The sequence below is a fragment of the Chanos chanos genome, chromosome 1, assembly GCF_902362185.1.
Source record: "Chanos chanos chromosome 1, fChaCha1.1, whole genome shotgun sequence".
Classification (NCBI taxonomy): domain Eukaryota; kingdom Metazoa; phylum Chordata; class Actinopteri; order Gonorynchiformes; family Chanidae; genus Chanos; species Chanos chanos.
The window spans coordinates 28,634,710-28,654,710 of NC_044495.1; the positions used below are offsets into that span (position 1 = coordinate 28,634,710).

The 20,001-nt window shown below is 43.0% G+C and overlaps 1 protein-coding gene across 1 annotated transcript in view; it reads left to right on the plus strand.

Moving 5' to 3' along the window:
* The window catches only part of exoc4 (exocyst complex component 4), a 93,074-nt gene that overhangs the window by 34,382 nt on the left and 38,691 nt on the right, over nucleotides 1-20,001 (plus strand). The window contains exon 10 of the mRNA XM_030776730.1: nucleotides 3,134-3,230. Within this exon, the coding sequence (XP_030632590.1) occupies nucleotides 3,134-3,230 (97 nt within the window). The remainder of the gene's footprint in view (nucleotides 1-3,133; nucleotides 3,231-20,001) is intronic.

A 20,001-nucleotide genomic window follows, 5' to 3' on the forward strand; every position in this document is an offset into this window, starting at 1 on the left:
ACACACACACACACACAAACATACACACACACACATACACACACACACAGGGTGCAGTTACAGAGGGCTTGGCACCTCAGTCTTTTCTTTCCTCTAGATGCGGGAAGGGACAGAACACCTCACAGATCAAGCCATTTCTAATAAAACCCAGGAAAGTGTAGCTAATGCAATTTCACTAAGTCACTGCCTTGCTTGATTACATGAGGGGGTGTGCGTGTGTGTGTGTGTGTGTGTGTGTGTGTGTGTGTGTGTGTGTGTGAGACAGAAGCGGTCTTGATGGATTTGCTTGTGTTGTGTGCAGCAAACTTCATCTCAACACTCCCTCTGTAGACAAACACGTACACAACCACACCTACCCACCTAATCCAGCATCAGTCAGGGCCACAGGGGAGGTGTTCCCTACACATACAGGAATCTTACATAGCCAGCTTCATCTCCTCCCCCAGATAACTGACTGAAAAGGCTGTTCACAACACAATGGGAAAGATATATATATATCTCAACACATACGTACAGAGACACACACGCATATAAGAGATGTATGTATCCTATTTCTTGTGTGTGTGAGAGCAGCAGACATTTGTACAAAATAAGGACAATCACAACACATCCACATATGAACATGCCCTTTATAAAATTATCCATATAAACTCAATCACCCATGTCAAATCAGCCGCTCTGGTCAGGGGAACGTAATATTTGTCACTCTCTTTTGTCACAATGACAGACGGTCCAAGCTTATTATCTGTGCAAATCTGTCCAGCACATGAAAGTTTGAAAAGACGTCTTATTAATATTCACTAACTCAATTATAATATTAATGAAAGTCATGCAAAGTTGGCACGAGTTCAGAGGCTTCCCAGAGCAGTGGGGTCTCTGTGTTTTCTGTTGCTACAGCTGAATGGGCATACATGAGGAAGTGTAATCCACTAATCCCTAATCCAGACTGACCTTTGACCTCATGACTTTCATATCCTTTTGTGGCTCTGTTGGCAAGCATTTGTGTTTCACTCAGCACTTAAAGCGCAGATGTGTTTGTTTTCTCACTTGCACCATCTCTCTCTCTCTCTCTCTCTCTCTCTTTCTCTGTCTTTCTCTTTCTCTTTCTCTTTCACTCTCAGAGATTGAGGGAGTGCGTTGGTAGCAGCTTTGTTTTGCAGTTGTAATTGAGTCTTAATTGAATTGGCAGCACAGAACAGAGTGAGTGAGAGAACGCGAGGAAGGAGGAGGAAAGGAAAATTGGACGTGGGCTCCATTTCCACTTAGCAACTCCAATCGTTTCCACACAAATGAATTTCATGGAGACCAGAGAGAGAATGTGAACCTGAGGCTTTTTAAAGGGGATAAAGATTCTCTTGTTTTTTTTTGTTTTTTTTAATTAGGGGAGGAGAGAAGAGAAAGCAGCCCATGCTTTTCAGCACAGCACATTCCCTTTATGATGTCAGAGAGATGCTGGTCTGGCTAAACAATGCTGTGATATACATTTGAATGCACTGCCCAGTGTGGTAAAACCTACTCGTCTGTGATCAAAAGCAGGCTTGTGGATTAGGCAAAGACAGGACACGACTGCTGTTACACACACACGCGCGCGCATACACACACAAATCAAATGGAAAACAGAGGCTGGACTTCTGGATATTGAAGCAAACACTAATGTGTATGACATGAATGTACTGACACTCAAAATCTCATTGTTTCTCAAACACTAACAGGGGCTGACATGGCTCACATGTAATATTAACAGTTAATGTACAAGTGCTGTAGTGCCTGTTTATTACACACACACACACACACACAGGTGATTCCCTGGTGATATTAATCATATCATTGTAATTCCTGTATTTCATGAGAAGATTAAGCCCCCCCCCCATAAGGGGGTTATGTTACAATTGAATGATGATAGCAATCAAAATGTTGGAGTCTTTGGAAGGGGAGGGTAGTCTCTTATTTTTGTTCGTGTCAGGATGTGTGCGTCGGGTGTGTGTTTGGGGGGGGGGGTACCCTGTTCATCACCACATGTTAAAAGCAGACCCTCCAGTGGCTTACACTGCTGTGAAATTTTAATGAATAACATTGTTGCAGTGAGACTTGCAATATTTATATTCATTGAGGCGTCGGGGCGTACGCGGACCTGCCGTTTGGGGATGGCTTTTATTGACAGATACCCCCAATCCCCTCCCTGTCAATTATATTGATTACTTCAGGATGACTAGAGCTAATAAGGACCAGCAAACTCACTTGGTTTGTGAGGGCCTTCAGCAGGGGCTGGACCTGACTGAGTTACACAGCAATGATTTTCTTATTAACCCCGTTAGCAAGAGGTCCACCCACGAACACCCTGAGAGTGGGAGAGAGAGAGAGAGATAGAGAGAGCCTTGTGAATTTGTCTGACTGCGTTAATCAGACATGCTTGTTAACATGAAGGGTTATGTCGTTTCTCGCTCTGTATGGAGCCTCATCCTCAACCGATTGCATTGTGTTTAGATACAGTCTCTCTTTAACCAGTCTGTTCATGTTTGAGTTAACAGAGCCTCTGACTGTAACTCGCTGACTTGTTTTGCTTCTATTAGACTTTCAGCTCTGTTGAGGGTTTGTGAGTGGTTTATTTTCATTTCCTCCCTATGTCATTATGTTTTGCCTCTCAGATATTTTGAGCTTAGCTGACTATTGTTCACATAAGAATCACAGATAGTGCTCAGTATTACTGGAACAAAGTGAACCCTGTGAGCCTATGGCATTGAAAGGCATGCCTTGTTTTAAGAAACTAGGAGATAATCACTAACTGTAATGGTAGCATTGTACAGGTTAGCCATCACAGCCAGAATCACCCAGGAGACCTTTAAGTATTTCTAGAGTATCTGTGTATGACATATGGTATGATATGTCGAGAAAGTCTTTGTAGTTGCCATTGGGGATCATTGTTTGGGCACAGTGTAGCTGAATTTGTAGTGGTCCGTTGCTGAGCCAACAGGTCCCCGTCAAAAGTTTCCTTTTTGTCTGTGTTTGGGCTGAAGAAATTCTCTGCTGACAGTTCCTAAGAGTGCTAATTAATTTAGTGAATATTTATATTTTACTGAGGATAGTTACTCACATGATATTAAAGATTTTCTCTCTCTCTCTCTCTCGTTCTTAGGCGGAGCTGATGATAACCTCATAGAAGGAGGAGAGACAAAGTTTCTCTGTAAGCCTGGAGCAAGGAACATCACCGTGATCTTCCAGCCTTTACTGAGGTAAACCAATTTTGCCCCATCTCCATCAGCTAAGTCATACTTCCCCATATATCTGATACATCTCTGGCCTTCTCAGAAGCCATAATTATCCACAACAACAAAAACATCAGAGTAATCTTTACTGGTATAAATCATTTCATTCAGTGATGGGATGTCAGGCATATTGACTCCTGCCCTTCAAATCCAGAGCCTGCATCTTGACTTCAGCGTTTAATTTAGATTCCAAAGAAACAAGCTTTGCACTTTCTTCTGTCCATCAGTCATGTGTAGCTATATATACTAGAAACATAAAGCTCTGGTTATGAGGTTCAGAGCTGAATTTTCCTGACTCGGACCAAATATAAGAAAAAATAAGCAACACGTGTTAAAAAGGACAATAGAAATTCGCTTATAACCAATAAGATCTCAGAATAAATCACAAAACTACAAGTCTCATCCTTAATTCATATTACTTACTTCTCACTGAGAATACCAGAGGGCTTCTTTTTTTCTCAAGTTATTTTGAGTTGGCTTTTATTTCCATAGTTTTATATTTTCTATATCCAGGAGCAGTCACAGCTGTAACCCAGGTTCTGCCATTGATTTTGATACCTTCTGACAGTATCTGTCCTTACATTACTTTCAGCTCTTCCTCACATTCAATTTTCCTTTCAATTTGCCAATCTATCTGATCATCGAGCTAGGCTGCCAGTACCTCCTAATATTACCAGCGTGTTAGTGAATTGTAGCCAAACTGTGGTCAGAGCGCCTGAGACGTGACTGAACTCACTTACAATTAGATTTGAGCTTGGATCCATTGATTTTTTTTTGTTTCTCTCTCTCCCTCTTTCTTTATTACTGGACAGGACTTTGAATGTCTATAATGCTGTAGTGATGCTGTAGTGAAGCACTGAATGTCCTCTCCTTCTTTCCACCCGGGTGAACCAGAGAACAGTATCTGGGCGTTGTGTGTTAAAGCTACTGATGCAAACGCTCATGTTGGAGCTACACTGTTTTTCTATATGCTCTGCTTAACAGACACATCCCATGAGATCAGGGCAAATCCAATTTTAAACTCACGTAATGAGATTGACCTTCGGTGGAACCATAAATCATCACAATATGCATTACCGTCTTATCATTTTCCCCTCTTACAGGCCGTTAGCCCATCCTTTGCCTAAATGCTGCTTTATGTACACACAGAGTGCAGTATAGTGCCAGTGGAACTGGCCCTGTGTCTTCAGCTGTCATTGACTCTGGTGGCTTACGCTGTGGAAAAAAATAGTCACTGATTGGTCATTCATTTTGTCACTTGGTCAGTGTATGTTCTGAATTGGCATTAAGACTAATTACCCAGTGATAATGCTCCACTTTAAGAATTGAATTTTTTTCCCATCATTTGTCAGTTCTCTGATTGTGTGATCAGCTCCTAGCTGCATCCTAGCAGAGTGTTTTCCCACTTCTCTCCTCTCCTCCTTTTTCAGTTATTTAAACATAATCTACACTCTCCTTCCTAGCTTTGTTGTAACTGTGGAAAATCAGTTGACAGATTATTGTCAGCTCTGCTTGATCTGCAGTGTGGCGTGTGGGCGTGGTCAGTGAAAGATCAATGACATGTTCTCTGCCCAGTGTAGGCTGGCTTCCTCTGCTGGCCCTCTGCAGCCCACGAGCTGAATAAATGAACGGACAAATGAATGAGTTGCTGCTTTCCGCCTCTCGCTTGTCCTCCATAATGGCCGGTATCAATCAGAGCAGGAGCAGCTATTGTTTGGGCCCTCGGCCTTGGCTGCTTTTTCAGGCTCCCGTGTTTTCTGGTCTGTGGAGTACTGTCTGCCTCACAAAATTGTACATCTGACTCAAATCAGCGGTCAGATATGATTGATGATGTTTGTTAAATTGCTGTGTTACGACTCGGACAAGCTTTATGTTCAGTAAATGAGACCTGTTAGCGCTGGTTGGGATGTGTCCATCCATTGGTAATCAGTAGAGTTTCTGGCCAATGTCATTTTTGCGAGTTGATGGGTTCCTTAAGATGCTGAAGCACTATGGATGACGTATAGAATAGAAGTCTGCAACTGTGAGGAATATGGGCCCTGTTTGGTGTCAGAATGACTATTTCTTTGTGAAAAGCTTCATACGAAGGTGGTGGATCTCTCTGCAGTTGGGTTGTATATTTACTTTTTGCTCAGTGTACACAGTACATTGATGGAAGGCACAGAAACACTCGTCCAAGTATCACATGTCCATCAGATCAATATTGCAGTGTTGTAAAGGCCTGTGTTTTCATTGGGTGCAGCATCATTTTATGGGAGGTGTTTGAACCCCACAGTAAAAAGCTGCATTTGAGTTACACCCAATCGATCAGATTGAAAGAGGAGCTCTGCATGAGAAGCTCACTCTGGTGTGTGTGTGTGTGTATAAGTTTGTTTGTGTCTATGCATATGTTTGTGTGTATTCAAGCATTTACTTTCCCTGTGCCAGTCTTGTGCCTGTTTTACACACACATACCCAGAGCAGGTAGGAGGTAATTTAGTTTGACTTGTGGGGCCTCACGCTGACATTTGAGTTGGTATTTAAACCCTGCTACCCTGACTGAGGTTGGCATTTTGAAAAGGGACGACTCAACGGCTGCACTCTAATCTCGCTCTCTCTCTCCTCCCCATTTCCTCACATCCGTGCTCTGCACTGATTAGGGCTGGCAGGGCCCTGGATCTGGAATCTCATCCAGGACAGGGTGCAGATGCTTTGGCTTGTGAAGCCATGGAGATGGGAAAGCTAGAGGGGCGAAGACAGACTGAAGCCATGACTCTGATTTGGTGTGATGGAATAGATGGAGTTGGTTCTTTTCACCCCAGGAGTGTATTTAAAGGGGATTGATGGTGCAAATATCAACGCCTTGCTAGACAACATCTGCAGAGAGAGACGCTTGGCTGAGAGGGAGGGAGAGAGGGAAGGAAACAGTGCAAGAGAGCCCCTTTTTTAAATGAGGTTCAGGAACTTCGAGGAACTAAAAAGTTCCAGAATTATCCAGAACTGGAACTACACAGCTCCAGAATGCTTTTGTGTTGTGCTTTCCCACTGCACAGCAAGAACCGTGAAGACTGCATAAATTCAGAGCAAGTGATGCCACTTCTGAGCCATTGTGTTTTGAGTTCTTTAATTTTTTTATGCCTGTTTCATTTTTTTTTTTTTACTTTGAAGTATGACATACACCCAGTTCAGCTAAATGCAGCAACATCATATGATACACCTTTTTCTTCCAAGTGGGTGAGTCTCTCTGACTCTTTGACTCTGACTCAAACCATTCCTACCTCTTTTCTCCTCACCTTTACTCACAGTAGGTGGGCCTTTATGGCTTAATCTTTCTCTAACTCTGTCTCCCTCTTTCTCTCTCTCTGTAATCTCCTGTCCCACATACTGGTAGAACTCAATGCAGTGAAATTGGCCAAAAATTTGATCTCTTTCTTCTACTGCAGCTCCAACCCGACTGTTTTTATCCCCCCCCCCCAACATTTTGCTCTTCAGTGCAAGGTATCATTTTCTCAAAACTGAGGGCGGTTAACAGGAGACCATTGTTAGGCTTTAAAAGTGTAAAATCTTCGCTATTGATGTTTTGGATCAAATCGTGACGAGTTTTTGGTTTTTCAAAGTTTTAACACTTCAAAGTTTTAACAGAGTGGTGTTCCAGAACTGTTGAAGAAGTAGCTCCAACAACAGTGAGAGAGTGGTAAAACAGATTTGTTATGTAGTCATAGATCCAGAGTGAGGAGAGGGCATTTTTGAGGAGCATATGGAGTTCAGTCAAAACAGCCATCTACCTCACACTCCCGCTATGACCCAACTGGCTATCCACCAAACCTGTATGCTCTGATTGGCCCTGAGGCTTGTGGTCATGTGAGTGTAGCCAATGACTGTGTTAGCACCGCAGGCTGATTTTGGAGTGTATCACTCTCCCTCTCCTATCAGTCAAGAAAACTCAACTTTCTCATGTTCTAACAAATAGTGACAGTAGCAAGAGAGGGGTCAGGCTTGCTCGTTATTGGTCGGCCCTGTTGCCGTGGTGTCTTATCACCGTGGCAAGGCTTCAGTGCAATGCTGATAGGATAAGACAGAGTCTGGACTGCTCCAGGATAGATGTCTGTTACTTCTGTGACAACACCAAGGATGAGAGAGCTACAAACCCACAGGCAGGAGGGATGTGAGGATAGAGAAATGAAAACTTTACTTTAAAAGAGTGACTGAACGCCATGATTCACTGGGCTCACGCTGATTATGTTATTGTCTACTAACTTTCTTCTCTCATTACTGAATGTTTCTCCCCAGTTCAGTATTCTGGATTTAATAAAAACAAAAAACACAAGCTTTGTTAATTAGTTATACTGTCTTTTTTCTTTACTTCTCCTCCCCTCCCAGTCAAGTTGTGACACAATCTATGAAATTATTAGTGGAGTGTCAGGGGTGGTCATTCAGCCTTAGCCTTTTGTCATGCATTTGGTCAGTGTAAATGCTCTATTCACTGAGCTGAAAGGACAGAGGGCGTGTTGAAAGCCACAGTCTACACAATCATCAATAATCTCCCTGTGATTGGAGGGGGTTGGAGAGAACATTTGTTTAGCCTTGTGTTCACTGCCTAATTGTGGCTTTTGTCAGCAAGCTCTAATCTTCAGTCGCTGTCATTGTGCTGTTTGCACAAATGTTCCACTGTCTTGTTTTCTCACTGTCTTTTTCTTTCTTTCTTTCTTTCTTTCTTTCTTTCTTTCTTTCTTTCTCTCTCTCTCTCTCTCTACCTCTATCTCTCTATCTATCTCTCTATCTATCTTTCTGTCTGTCTCTCTCGCTCTTTCTTGCTCTTTGTCTTCTGCACCCCCTCTCTTCGTCTCTCTTTTTTTTCTCTTTCTGTCTCCTCTGCATGTTAACTGAGAATTGGGTGAGCAATCGATCTGTGCTGTCTGTTTGTTCTGTTCTGTGTTCCTAGCTCCTGATTAACTTTCCTCCCCAACCGGAAGGATAGATCCCCTTCAAATTGATAGACAGATCACCAGATTTGACAAGTGTTGTAGCCAAACTTTGCTTCTTTTCTGCTGGTGTTACAAAGCCAGTCTGATCCTTCTCTAGCTGCCCCAGATCAGATCTGTACAGATAGCAAGGATATGGAGAAAACAGTAAAGCCATCCGCTGAGAAGTCACGTTTGTCATTGCAACACTTACCCTTGGTACCTATTGTAGTCTTCTGTCTAATCCTTTACTTTTCACTGACTTCATATGTATGAGGACTTCTCTGGCCTCTCAGTCAAAAAAAAGACATTTCAGGTTCTTTTTCGGCCTCTTTTGTGAAGTTTTTTAAGTTGTGCAGCAGTGAAGAATTCCAGTTCTCTTTCTGGTTGAAAGGCCTTTTTTGCATCATAAACGTTTTTTACAGATATAGCAATGGATTCTCTCTGGTAAATAAACCCACTGAAACACGAACACACACACACACACACACACACATCATGGATTAGAGAAGGAAGATTTTCCTGTGGAAAGGTCAGAAACCGTCAGCTGAGTGAACACAGGCTGTTTGTTCAGCGTGTTAGCAGTGGACACATGAACTTGTTTGAATCTGAAAGTGGCTCTGTCTCTTCTCTTTTATCCCCACATTTTCACTCTCCTCTGTTCTTTCCTTCTTTGCTGTTTTCCCCCCTTTATCTTGCAGATGCCCTTTCTCTTCTGAGGGCAAACCATAAATGAATGAACACTAAGGAGCTGAGTGCAGTACAAAAGAGTTGCACTCAAAACTGCAACTTCAGCAAGTCACCCCCACATCTCGCAACTTTCATATCTAATATAATCACGTCCGCGGAGATCCTATTTCACGTTTGATATGCCAGTCAGGGTTTTCACAAGGTCTTTATAGCGATGGTGAATATTCTTTTCTGTGCCCAGAGCGGGTACATATTTCCATGGCTAACAGCTGCTGAGGTGACTGCTGACTTTTTGTTTCATAGCCCGTCACCACCAGCTGAGCTGCAGTTAGACTCACTGAGACATACAGAAATACTGACAGGAGTTTCGAGAAAAGACCTGCGCTGTAATGTTACCTACAGTTAGCAGTCTTTCAGAAACAGTCTCCCCCTTACTTATATCCCTCCCCCCAACAGTCTTAAACAGAATGAAGTTTTCTTACCACTCTCTAAAAGGTCTGAAAGGCGAGATCAAAATGTTCTCACTCTGGGCTCTGTCTCCCATATACAGTCAGTCAAAACAGCCGTTATGGCCACGGGTGATCTCTGTGTTGAACATAGTCTACATTACTGTGTGCTGCTGGAGGTCATGAGTATAAATACGAAGTTTGTGGGGTTTTTTTGTGTTTTTTTTTTGTTTTGTTTTTAAGATCAGAGATTGTAAGGGGAGTAGAGTATGTTACTGTGATTTGAACGTTTGAAGGTGAGTCCTTAGAGCACTGAAGGATTTGAGCTGTTCAATAGGCTAAAGATAAAAACATTTCCTCACTGATTGTCAGAGACACTCACCTGCTCTTAGACACACACACACACACACACACACACACATACAAACACTTCACCACACCACACCACTGTACTGCATGGCTATGTGTGGTGCAAGGGCAGAGACCCATGGAGCCCTCAGTCATTCACCATCTCTCTCTCTCTCACACACATACACACACACACACACAGATATAACTAATGAATCCCATTTCCCAGTCCTATTAAAAAGTTTACAGAATGTTCAGGCCTCTCTGTTGCTCAGATGCACGGAGACAGAGAAAAACTGAAGTCCAGAAGCCCCCTGCCTCTCTAATGCATTAAACATCCACCGTGTCTCCTGTGGACCAATCAGAGGCGCCAGAGAAATGGCACTGCTAATAACCGCTCCACATGACCTTTGCTCTATGTGCTCCATGGTTATTCCTACTGCTGTCAAGAGGGACCGTGGTTAGGCAGACAGCGGTACGGAGAGCCATTAATAACAGGAGGCTGACGTTCGGTCCAGTGACCACTCTCAGGTGGACAGCCAGTCATCACTATCATAATCACAGAGACTCCAGTCACCTCTATGCATTTCATCTGAGACTCCACTGCAGTGACCATATAGCTGAGCTGTCCATGAATAATAAAGCAGAGGAGAGATAGGAAGTGCGATAGCTATGGCAGAGGAGATGTGAAATCAATGTGGTCTCTCTTTCTCTCTTGCGCTTCCTATCTCTCTACACATATATTTCTCTCCGCTCCTTCGTCTCTGACCTCAGTCCTCTCCCGCTCTGCTTGCCATCGGTGCTTTTGTGTTTTCTCTCTCAAGGTGAAGTGTGGACTGGAACTTTCCACTGAGGTGAATCATTTCAAGATGACAGTTCACTGAGGCATGCCACGCAGCAAAGTCTCTGTCTCTCTCTCTCTCTCTCTCTCTCTCTCTCTCTCTCTCTCTCTCTCTTTCTCTCTCTCTCTCTCTCTCTCTCTCTCTCACTTTGTCTCTCTCTATCATTGGCTGAGGAATGTGTTGATTCACACCATATCTTCTCTTAATGTAAAGATCCTGGAAATGTGCATCTGAATGAATATATGTGTTTGTGTGTGTGCCAGTGACATGTTATGTAGAAAACCACCTCTTAGGGAGATAGACTGCCTTTACAAAGTGATCAGTCAAAGCCCAGAGTCTATAAATGACACCTACAGACACTGGTTTAGACAGTCCACAAAAGCCAATCAGTTTTTTGGGGCCACACTTGAACGGCTCAGTGAAGAGCTTTGTTCATTTCTAGTCTATGTACTCACTGTAAGCCTTTTAATGTCAGTGAGAGAGACAGTAGCTTGCATTGCATTCTGGATGTTTTTTGTCATACCTACATACACACTCAGTTAACCCTCTTATAGTCTGTTTTTGACTGCTGGTCGGCACCAGCGTGTTGCTGAGTGTTTGACGGTCTCAGTTGGTCAGCCTATATTTTATGGGCTTATGATATCTAAATTTAGGGCATTTGAGTAGAGACTGCGAGGAACACACTCGTCCTTCAGTCAGTGTCCAGGAGGGATCTCTCTGAGATTTCAGTGACATTAGTTTCTGCTCTTTTTTGTTGTAGTCACGGCATGGTTTTTAATGCAGTCATTGTCTCATCTGCCTTATGCTCTATGGACATGTGCCTGTTGATTAATGGAGTGTATTTTTGATTTTCAGAGTGCTGTTTACCGGTCTATGCTTGTGTTTTGTTTGTTTTTTTTTGTTTGTTTGTGTGTGTGTTTGTGTATGTATGTGCGTGTGTGCGCGTGTGTGCATGTTTGTGCGTGTGTGTGTGTGTGGTGAAGGAGGGGACAGCGTGTGTTTGATTCAGCCTTCGTCTCCACCATACTCGACCACTCCATCTCCCAGAGAGCAGGGAGCTGCCACTTTCTGTTAGCGCCACACCACAGAGCTTCAGCACCCACATCACAGCTGCCTTTTATTGGCTGAGGCCTTTCCAGGTCGTCAGGCTGATGCCTGATAATAACGGCGTTTGATTGTTGGAGTGGAGACATAATCGATTGATCTAGGAACATGTCTAGGGGGTCGGACTTCAGAGAGAAAGATGCTGGTTCTCAGGCTTTTGTTCACCAGGGACCTAGACCTCTATTTTTTCTTTCTTTTCAATTCAGCGAGCGGAAACAAGTAAAAGCCATTACATATATTCCCCAAACAATGAGTCCTCTAAGACAGAGGAAGACTGCGGTCCCACTTTGAGGAGCAGCCTCGTCGACCATTTTGTTATTGCGGTCATGATAAAACAGTGGTGAGGTTGTGTGTGAAACAGAGAATGGTGTCTAATGAGACTTAATTGGTTTGTTGCGGTAGATAATCCATCTTTCTGCGTGTGCCTGGTAATTAGGGTCAGGCATAGTTGCTTCGCATATCCACCCTAATCCAATTTCTGCCAAACAGTAACCCCAACGGTTAGAGCTACAAACTGCAGCTAAATAAAAATCAAAGTGTGTAATTGGCAATTATTGGTGTTGAATAAAAAGGGCTCAGTCTGTGAGCTTTAGAATCAGACAGGGAATGGGAGATACAGATAAACATCTACGTTCGGTCAGAAGGAGCGCGAACTCTCCTATCAGACATGCCCTGTAGTCTGGCATGGCCAGTTTGAGGAAGGAGATATGTCACACTTTCTTCCTCAAAGGGTCCTCAAGTGCTAAATAGAGTCCCTTTTAAATTGGTTTGTTTTCATTCAGACAGAGAGACGGGACAAGAAATCAATGTTTTGTTGTGATTTTATTAACAGTGCTGTTTGTAGCATTCTGCAGTGGTTTGAGGTGATGTTTGCTTCCCATGGCGGAAGAGAAAATGGTAATACTCATTTGTTAAGATGAAGTCTTTGAGTCGAGGTTCTTTTGTATTGAAAAGAGGAAATGAATGAGAGGGACTAGGGATGCAGACGCGAGATGCTAGGATTGTTGTCGTACAAACAAACATGCAGACGACACACTTCAGTCCATCTGGTGTGTTTGCCTTGCACCCACACAACTCTGTGCCAGTTGTTTTGGATCAAAGAGGCCTCTTCGGTTTCAACCGATTCACTGTTCAAAATTTCCATAGACATAAACAACGCAGATATTCAAGGCTACTAACAATGCAGTTATTTTAAGAAATTATTATATTTGCAAGTGAATGCCTGTGCTGTCTCCTTCAAAATGGTTTAAAGGGGTTTTAAGTATTTTAAGTGTTTCAAGTGAGTATTTCAATACTTCCTTTCACAGTGGTCCAAGATTTGTTCAGCAAATGCGGTAACAAACCTTTGCTCCTGGAATATTTACAGGAATTACTTTTATACCAAAAGTGATGTTAAGGGTCACCTGGTTTGAATGTTTGCTTATGTTTTCTCTACCGTCCTGACCTGGATTCGAATGTAGAGAGGATGACTCTGATAGGCCGTGTTACACGACCAGGACTTTTCAGAATGGCCCTTGTTGACTGAGAGCTGTGATAGCCAAGCTGGACAGATAATCACAGCCCATCAAACCCTTTATTGGAGGAATGAATAGAAATGTGAACAGAGCTGACATCCTGAAGGAGAAAGGAGCAGAGAGAAAGAGAGAGAGAGAGAGAGAGAGAGAATGAGAGAGAGCATGTTAAATTTAAATGGCTGAAAATAAAAGGGAGGGGAGGAGAGACTGCCTTTTTCTGTACACCTATTCCCTACGCTGCTTAAATTACTCACCCCTACAATTTATTTAAGCACTATTGATTTGAATATAGGTGATTTTAAGCCCATTTAGAGCCAGAGACAGTGAAATTATGGCTGTAGTTAAGGATGTAAAATGTGTTGTAGGACAGACGTCTAATGTCTCTTGCCAAGATGACGCAAAAATGGCTTTGAAACGGAAGTCTGTCAGTGCAGGTGCTGTTGTGCTTTTAAACCGTCCGTACTTAGAACTTTTTGCTCACAATGACACTGTGAACCGCTTCTCAGAATATGTTCAAATATAAATCCTAAAGATTCGTTTTAGTTTTAGTACGTCTGAAGGTGTGAGTACACAGAGAAAATGGGCAGACAGTTGCTGATATTAAAAGGGCACTCACTCATGTTTATATGCAGGAATCAGACTAGGGAACGGGGGACCACCAAAAGCTGAGGTGAAAAAAGTAAGGAGTTTTGTGTCGAGCAAATAGATTGATTTGCCAGTCTGCATCGACAGTAATCAGGCTAAAGTTTCAAATTAGATAGGTAATGGTATACTGCTGGAAACGTGCTGTTTTTGCAGTGACATTAATGAAATCATCCAATGTACGACATGTGAACATACACCAGCAAGAGTGTTCATCGCTATTTTTGCCTTGCCAGAAGCAAAAATATATAGACATTTTGTCTTTCCAGTCTTACAGTTACTGTCTTTTGTAGGAAATAAGAGACCTAGATTGCTGTGGTGCTGAATGCTGTTTTGCAGTATACAAATGTATGTGTTCATGGAGAAGTGTCAAAATATGTGAAACTGAAAAATGTCATTTAAAAGGACTGTCAGTTACTGACGTCAGGGTTTTACAGGAACTATCGCGTATTGCGTCATCCTTAGTAGGTCGCTGCCTGTGATTAGGAAATTCAAATTATTTGTCAGTATTGGTGGCTTTAAATGTGGCCTTTGGTGTAGTTTAAGCATGATATGTTTCACGACTCCTCAGCTGCCCCCCCTCTCTCTTTCTCTCTCTCTCGCTCTCTCTGGTGGAGGCTGATAGAGGTGTAGTAAAACGCTAGTGTTGGCATCGTTCATTAGCTCAGGGCAGCGCCGTTCCCTCCATGCTGCTGTTCCCACGGACTCTGGTAACTGTTAGTTAAGAGGGCTTGGCTAATTTGTACACCAGAGGAGATGAGGGAGGCCAATTAAAAGTGCTGAAACATTCATTTCCTTAATGGTAGCACCTGTAATGCACCATTATGGGGTTTTAAAAGGTTTTACAATACATATGTGACTCCTGCTACTCTCTCTTTCTCTCTCTCTCTCTCTCTCTCTCTCTCTTTCTCTGTCTCTGTCTCTGTATCTCTCTCTCTCCCTTCCTTCCCTCTCTCTCACTTTATTCTTTCCCTGACCTTATATTTGAACAGGAATGTATATCAAAAGGAAACTGCAGTCTTTGATATTGCTGAATGGAACTGAAGACATGAATGAATGTCATTGGTTTCACCAAATCAGAGCTGTTTTAGCTTCAGGACCTCTGTGGGAGCTAGGAAAGCAGAGAGTGAGGTTTAGTAAATGGTTAATGTAGTGAACATGACAGCATTGGTTTCACATTGGTACATGTCCTGAGTTATGCGGTCTGAGAAAAGAGCAGGAGAGGGTGATAACCCAACACAATCTCCTTAAGGAATTTCACATTATGAAAGAAAAGAAAGGTTAAAAAAATCCATTATGTTTGATGTTACTGTCTCACCCCTCGCAGCAACTGAGCCCAAAACCAGAGAAATGACATTAGCCGCCTTGTAATGCGATTTCAGTGATGTGTGAATATGAGATTCTAATGGATTTGAGAACATTAGAGCAGAGTCTTTATCGCCAGTATTTATTCCCTCTGGTTCCAAATGTAATTTGCTAAGTACAACCAAGCAGCTTTGTGCTAGGCGGATGGGGAGAGTTGGAGTGGTGGAGGGGGGTGTAGAAACTCAATGATACAGTGAGAGATATTTCTGAAGAAACTGACGGATTTATCAGATGGAACATGGCTACCTCCATCACGATCAGAGCGAACAAAAAATAAAGTGCCTTGGAATTTCTCAATAGGAATGAAAGCTTTGATTAGGAGGTCCTCTCTCTTTCACAGGCAGCCTGCAAGGAGGATATGCGCCGCGAACAGCAGAATTGACAAGATCAGTATTGTTACCTGAACGCTTGTCTCTCTCTCTCCCCCCCTTCTCTCTCTCTCTCTCTCTCTCTCTCTCTCTCTCTCTCTCTCTCTCTCTCTCTCTCTCTCTCTCTCTCTTTTCCTTACTCCTGAGCTCGCTCTCGCTCTCTCTCTCTCTCAGTGTAGAGCTATTGTTACCATGAGAAACCATCCTGGCCAGACGTGCTATAGATAAGCCAGTTTCTTGCTTGCCCTCACTGATTTGTTTCTTCTTCTTTTCTCTTTCTTGGGAAAGTTGCAGTTACGCTCTTTCCAGAGTCAGTTTCGAAGATACATGTCACCGCCTACATGTTTTGGGCATATGTTGAATTCATTCTTTTGAGCCCACCGCTGACAATACCTCTGTCCTTTTGTTATCTCACTGGTTAAAAAACAAAATGTACCGATAGCCTTTGGCATCATCTGAGTTGAGCTGCACCGGTGGAGGTGGCAGTGGCTATAGTAAAATTTCTCTTCTTATTTCCAAATGAGGCGAGCATTTGCATTTAACTTTCTCTGATTAGGGGAGGCACATTCTTGATTAGAGCCTGTTTACGGGCTGACTTACGTTTCATGGAAATCATGGCGAATCAGACGGCCAAACGGGGGCCGTCAGCGCCTCCATTGCCATAATGAGGAGAATTAGACAGCGAAGGATTTAACCCCCCGACGGCATATCAGCATGTTTTAAAAGACGGACGCTGTCATATGCAAATGCAAGCTGTCAAGTGCAAATTAGATTTGGAACACGCAAAGCAGATTGAAATCTAGAAAAAAAAAAAAAAAATCAGATATCCGTTTCATTCTCTCTCTTAGCATTGAGATTTGGATTGTGATATGACTTCATTCTCTCTCTCCTTGACTCACTCTTTTTTTTTTTTTTTCTTTCTTATACACCTAAAAACTTCAGCAGACAAATGAAGCTTGTCCAGATGCCCTGACTTTATTACTGTACCGTCAGTCATTTAAAATGTACAGGAACAAGCTCAATTCACCTTAAACTGTACAGGACAAATATACCCAACAGATCATTTGTCACAGTAATCAGAGGTGCTAGGTCTTGTTCATTTATGACATCATATGTGAGAACCACTGAAGAGAGTTGACTGGTGAATTTGCTGGTGTTTGGTTGGTCAGCCTTCCTGCTGTGTGTAGTAATGTTCTCTCCTCCTGTCTCCTCTCGATCAGTCCATCAATCAGACGGCCACTAATCACTGTGGAAGGACTTGGGCTTTTCTCATCGCATTAGGACTGCTCTATTGCCCTTCTTTCTCGGCCTTTTAGTTCTCACTCTCCCCTCAGGTGATAATGTCCTTCTCTCCTCTCATTCCCTCTGCATCTGTCCTTTGTCTCCAAAGAAATAAAAGTAGCTCTGCAGCTGGACAGATTTATTCTTCCATACGTCAAACGGAAAATCTAAAAAAAAAAAAAAAAGAAAAAAAAAGGTGTAGTCATAGAAACGGTCTCTCTCTCTCTCTCTCTCTCTCTCTCTCTCACACACACATGTACACGCACACACACCTCCACACTTGGCCTTACGTACACATATAGGTTAATACACAATCACACCCTACTTGCCTGTCTTCACACCCTGCCTTTAGCCTGCTACTTCTCTTTTCCCAGTTATTCCAGCACTTAATCACACACACAAATGCACACATAAACATAATCTGTCACTTTTCAGTACAAAATTGCAACCTAAATATCTCATTTGACTCAGGATGGACTGGCTGTAGTTCTGTGGAAACCCTGTAGCATCTGCCTCAGACCGATACAGCCAGACAAACAGACAGTGGCTCCCTGTGCCAGTGACTGGATGTTCTCGTTCGTCTGAACATGCAGTGTGGGCTCAGTTTGTGCAGTTTGCCCTCCAGTGCTGGTATATACCTGTTCTCTTTAAACTCCTGTCACTGTGGTGTGACCTGTACCCTTACCACAGTGACTGAACACATATTTGAAGACTGCATCGCCAGTTACTACTCAGTGGGCAAAATGTGAGGTATGTTATTTTATCATGGGCGCTTAAGGTGTTTTTTGCTCATTTTCAATCACTCTTTCACTTGTTTTACTCATCCATCTCCTCTTCCCCCCTTAAGCTGCTTTGTCCCTGTCGCTCAAGCCCAACGACGTTGTCATCACCCCCTCCCACTGTTTAATCTTCGAGCTCCTCTCTGATTCAGTCAGCCAGTCATGGACCTTTAACCATTTCAGTTTACCAACAGGGTGAGAGGACAAATTCACTGTTAGATTTTCTCATATCTGTCCAGCATTGAGTGCCCCACTGTTTGATATTTCCTGTACCATCCAAAGTCAGAGTGCAATTCCCTTGCACTCGTAAAATATTTTCCTGCGACCGTAATAGCTGAAGAACCGCCTGAGTTCAACCCCTGTATGGGGAGGAGAGTGTGTGGATGGACACACGCTCTTATGTCTCTTGGAGAACAAGCTTGAAAGAAGATCACGTTTGCTGACATATATTGACAATTGCCCCCTTGTAATTGATCATCATGACCCCCCCTCCCCCCCATATTTGTTATTACCATGTTTTTGATGCTTCCATGTTGAAATTCAGCAGGTCTATGAGTGTGGGATGTTTGTGAGTAAGGTTAGTAAAATGAGCTTCATATTCTGTCTTTAAGACCCACAGATAAAGCTCCTGCTTTACCTAGCCTCTGTGACAATGACTCAGAACAGCATTAAAATATCTCACACTACTCTTAAAATAATGGTTGAAAAGAATGGGGTTTTTTTTCCACCCATTTAACATTTTATAATTCTTTTATTTAAAAATTCACTACTGACAAAGCCACAATCCAGTGTAGTCAGTGTGGATTTGAGAGCAGTCACATTTTAGAGGAAAAAAATGGAAAGTACAAGCTTTTGCTTGAAAAATTGACTGACACACCAGCAGAAAATACTGAGGCTAAATTTACAATGACCCTCATATAAAACAACAAGTAGAACTTCCTCTTTAAGACCCCTCAAACAAACCCCAACCCAGCAATACTCTGGGATCTATACTTGCCCTGCTGTGTCTTTGTAGTCACTTCCAAAAAACTTTGAATCATTTTCTTCCACAAGGCCCTCCTCGACTCCTTCCCGTAAAGCCCGAGTGATGTAATTAAGCTGTTCTGTCTCACTCTTTCTTTCTATCCTGCTCTCCTCCAGGGTGGCTGGCTTGTTTCTGTCAGAGATGCTGTGCTCTAATTGGTGGGGCTCTATTGCGCTGGGAGAGCCATTGAAGAGCACAGAAAGCTCTGGGCTACACCTGCCTGGCTTAAGGGCTCTGCACCAAAGAGCCCAGGCTCTAGAGGAAAACAAACATCAGCCCGTACAGTTAAGAGAGCAAATTGCCATCGTTCAGTTAGAGGAAATTGGCCCCAGTCATTTTTAGAGCTTAAAGGCCTTGATGAGGTCATTCCCCTGAATGGCTTTTGCTAGCTGTATGTCAGTCACCTTCCTATTCCAATCGCCTCACCAATTAAACGAAATCACAGCCCTCCTGCTGTCATTATTTCACAATACCGTAGTTCCTCGCAGACCCACAGAAGGCACACACACACACACACACACACAAACACACATTAATGGCTTGACGTTTATTGAGGCGTCTTTCTTTTCTGGGTTCAGTGTAATAAGGAGGCAGTATTGTGCTGAAAGCAAAGTGTTAACTTTTGTCTGTGACCAAGCAGCCACACATCTGAATTCTCTTATTGTGTTGAATTGTATGGAAGGCATTACTGGTGGTGGCTGGAGCGGTCACTGGACCTGAACGACAACTCTTGGATCTCTGTAGGGAGGAGTTTGCAGTGTGGGGAAGGGCATTTCTGCCACAACAGGAGAGAAAGGATGAGGAAGACAGAGATAAAAAGGCGGGAAGGGGTTGCCAGAGAAGGAATCTCGGAGGGTAATTTGTCACCATGGCGCTGTATTCGCCAAACGAGGCAAGCTCATTTCCTGTTGACTGCAGGAATCTGAGTCGTGGGTCTTCTCTGTGTGATAAATCTAGCCTGCTTTAATTGGGCCGAAGATATCTGACAAACGCGCACACGCGGACAGACGCACATACAGCTTAGTCAGGTCCGTACGTCTGACACATACACAAACATAATAGTATGCATCTGTGGTTCAGACAGATTCTATAGTACATACATTATTTCTATTTCAGTTTCTATTTCTATTTCTATTTAGTTTATAGTACTGTAATACTCATGGTAATACACATTTCTCAGGTGGAGCCTCACAAAGTAAAGAGCCGTGATCATACACACAAGCACAGAGTGACTGCTGTGAAAGAGAAAGGTTAGGGGAGGAAATAAGCAATAAAAAAGCAAAAGAAAGAGAGTGATTGCGAGATATAAGGGACCTTGCCTTGGATCCTATCCACTCTCTACTCCTTTCCTCCCAATGTATTTTAATTAGCAATCTGTCTCCTGTCACCAGTTTG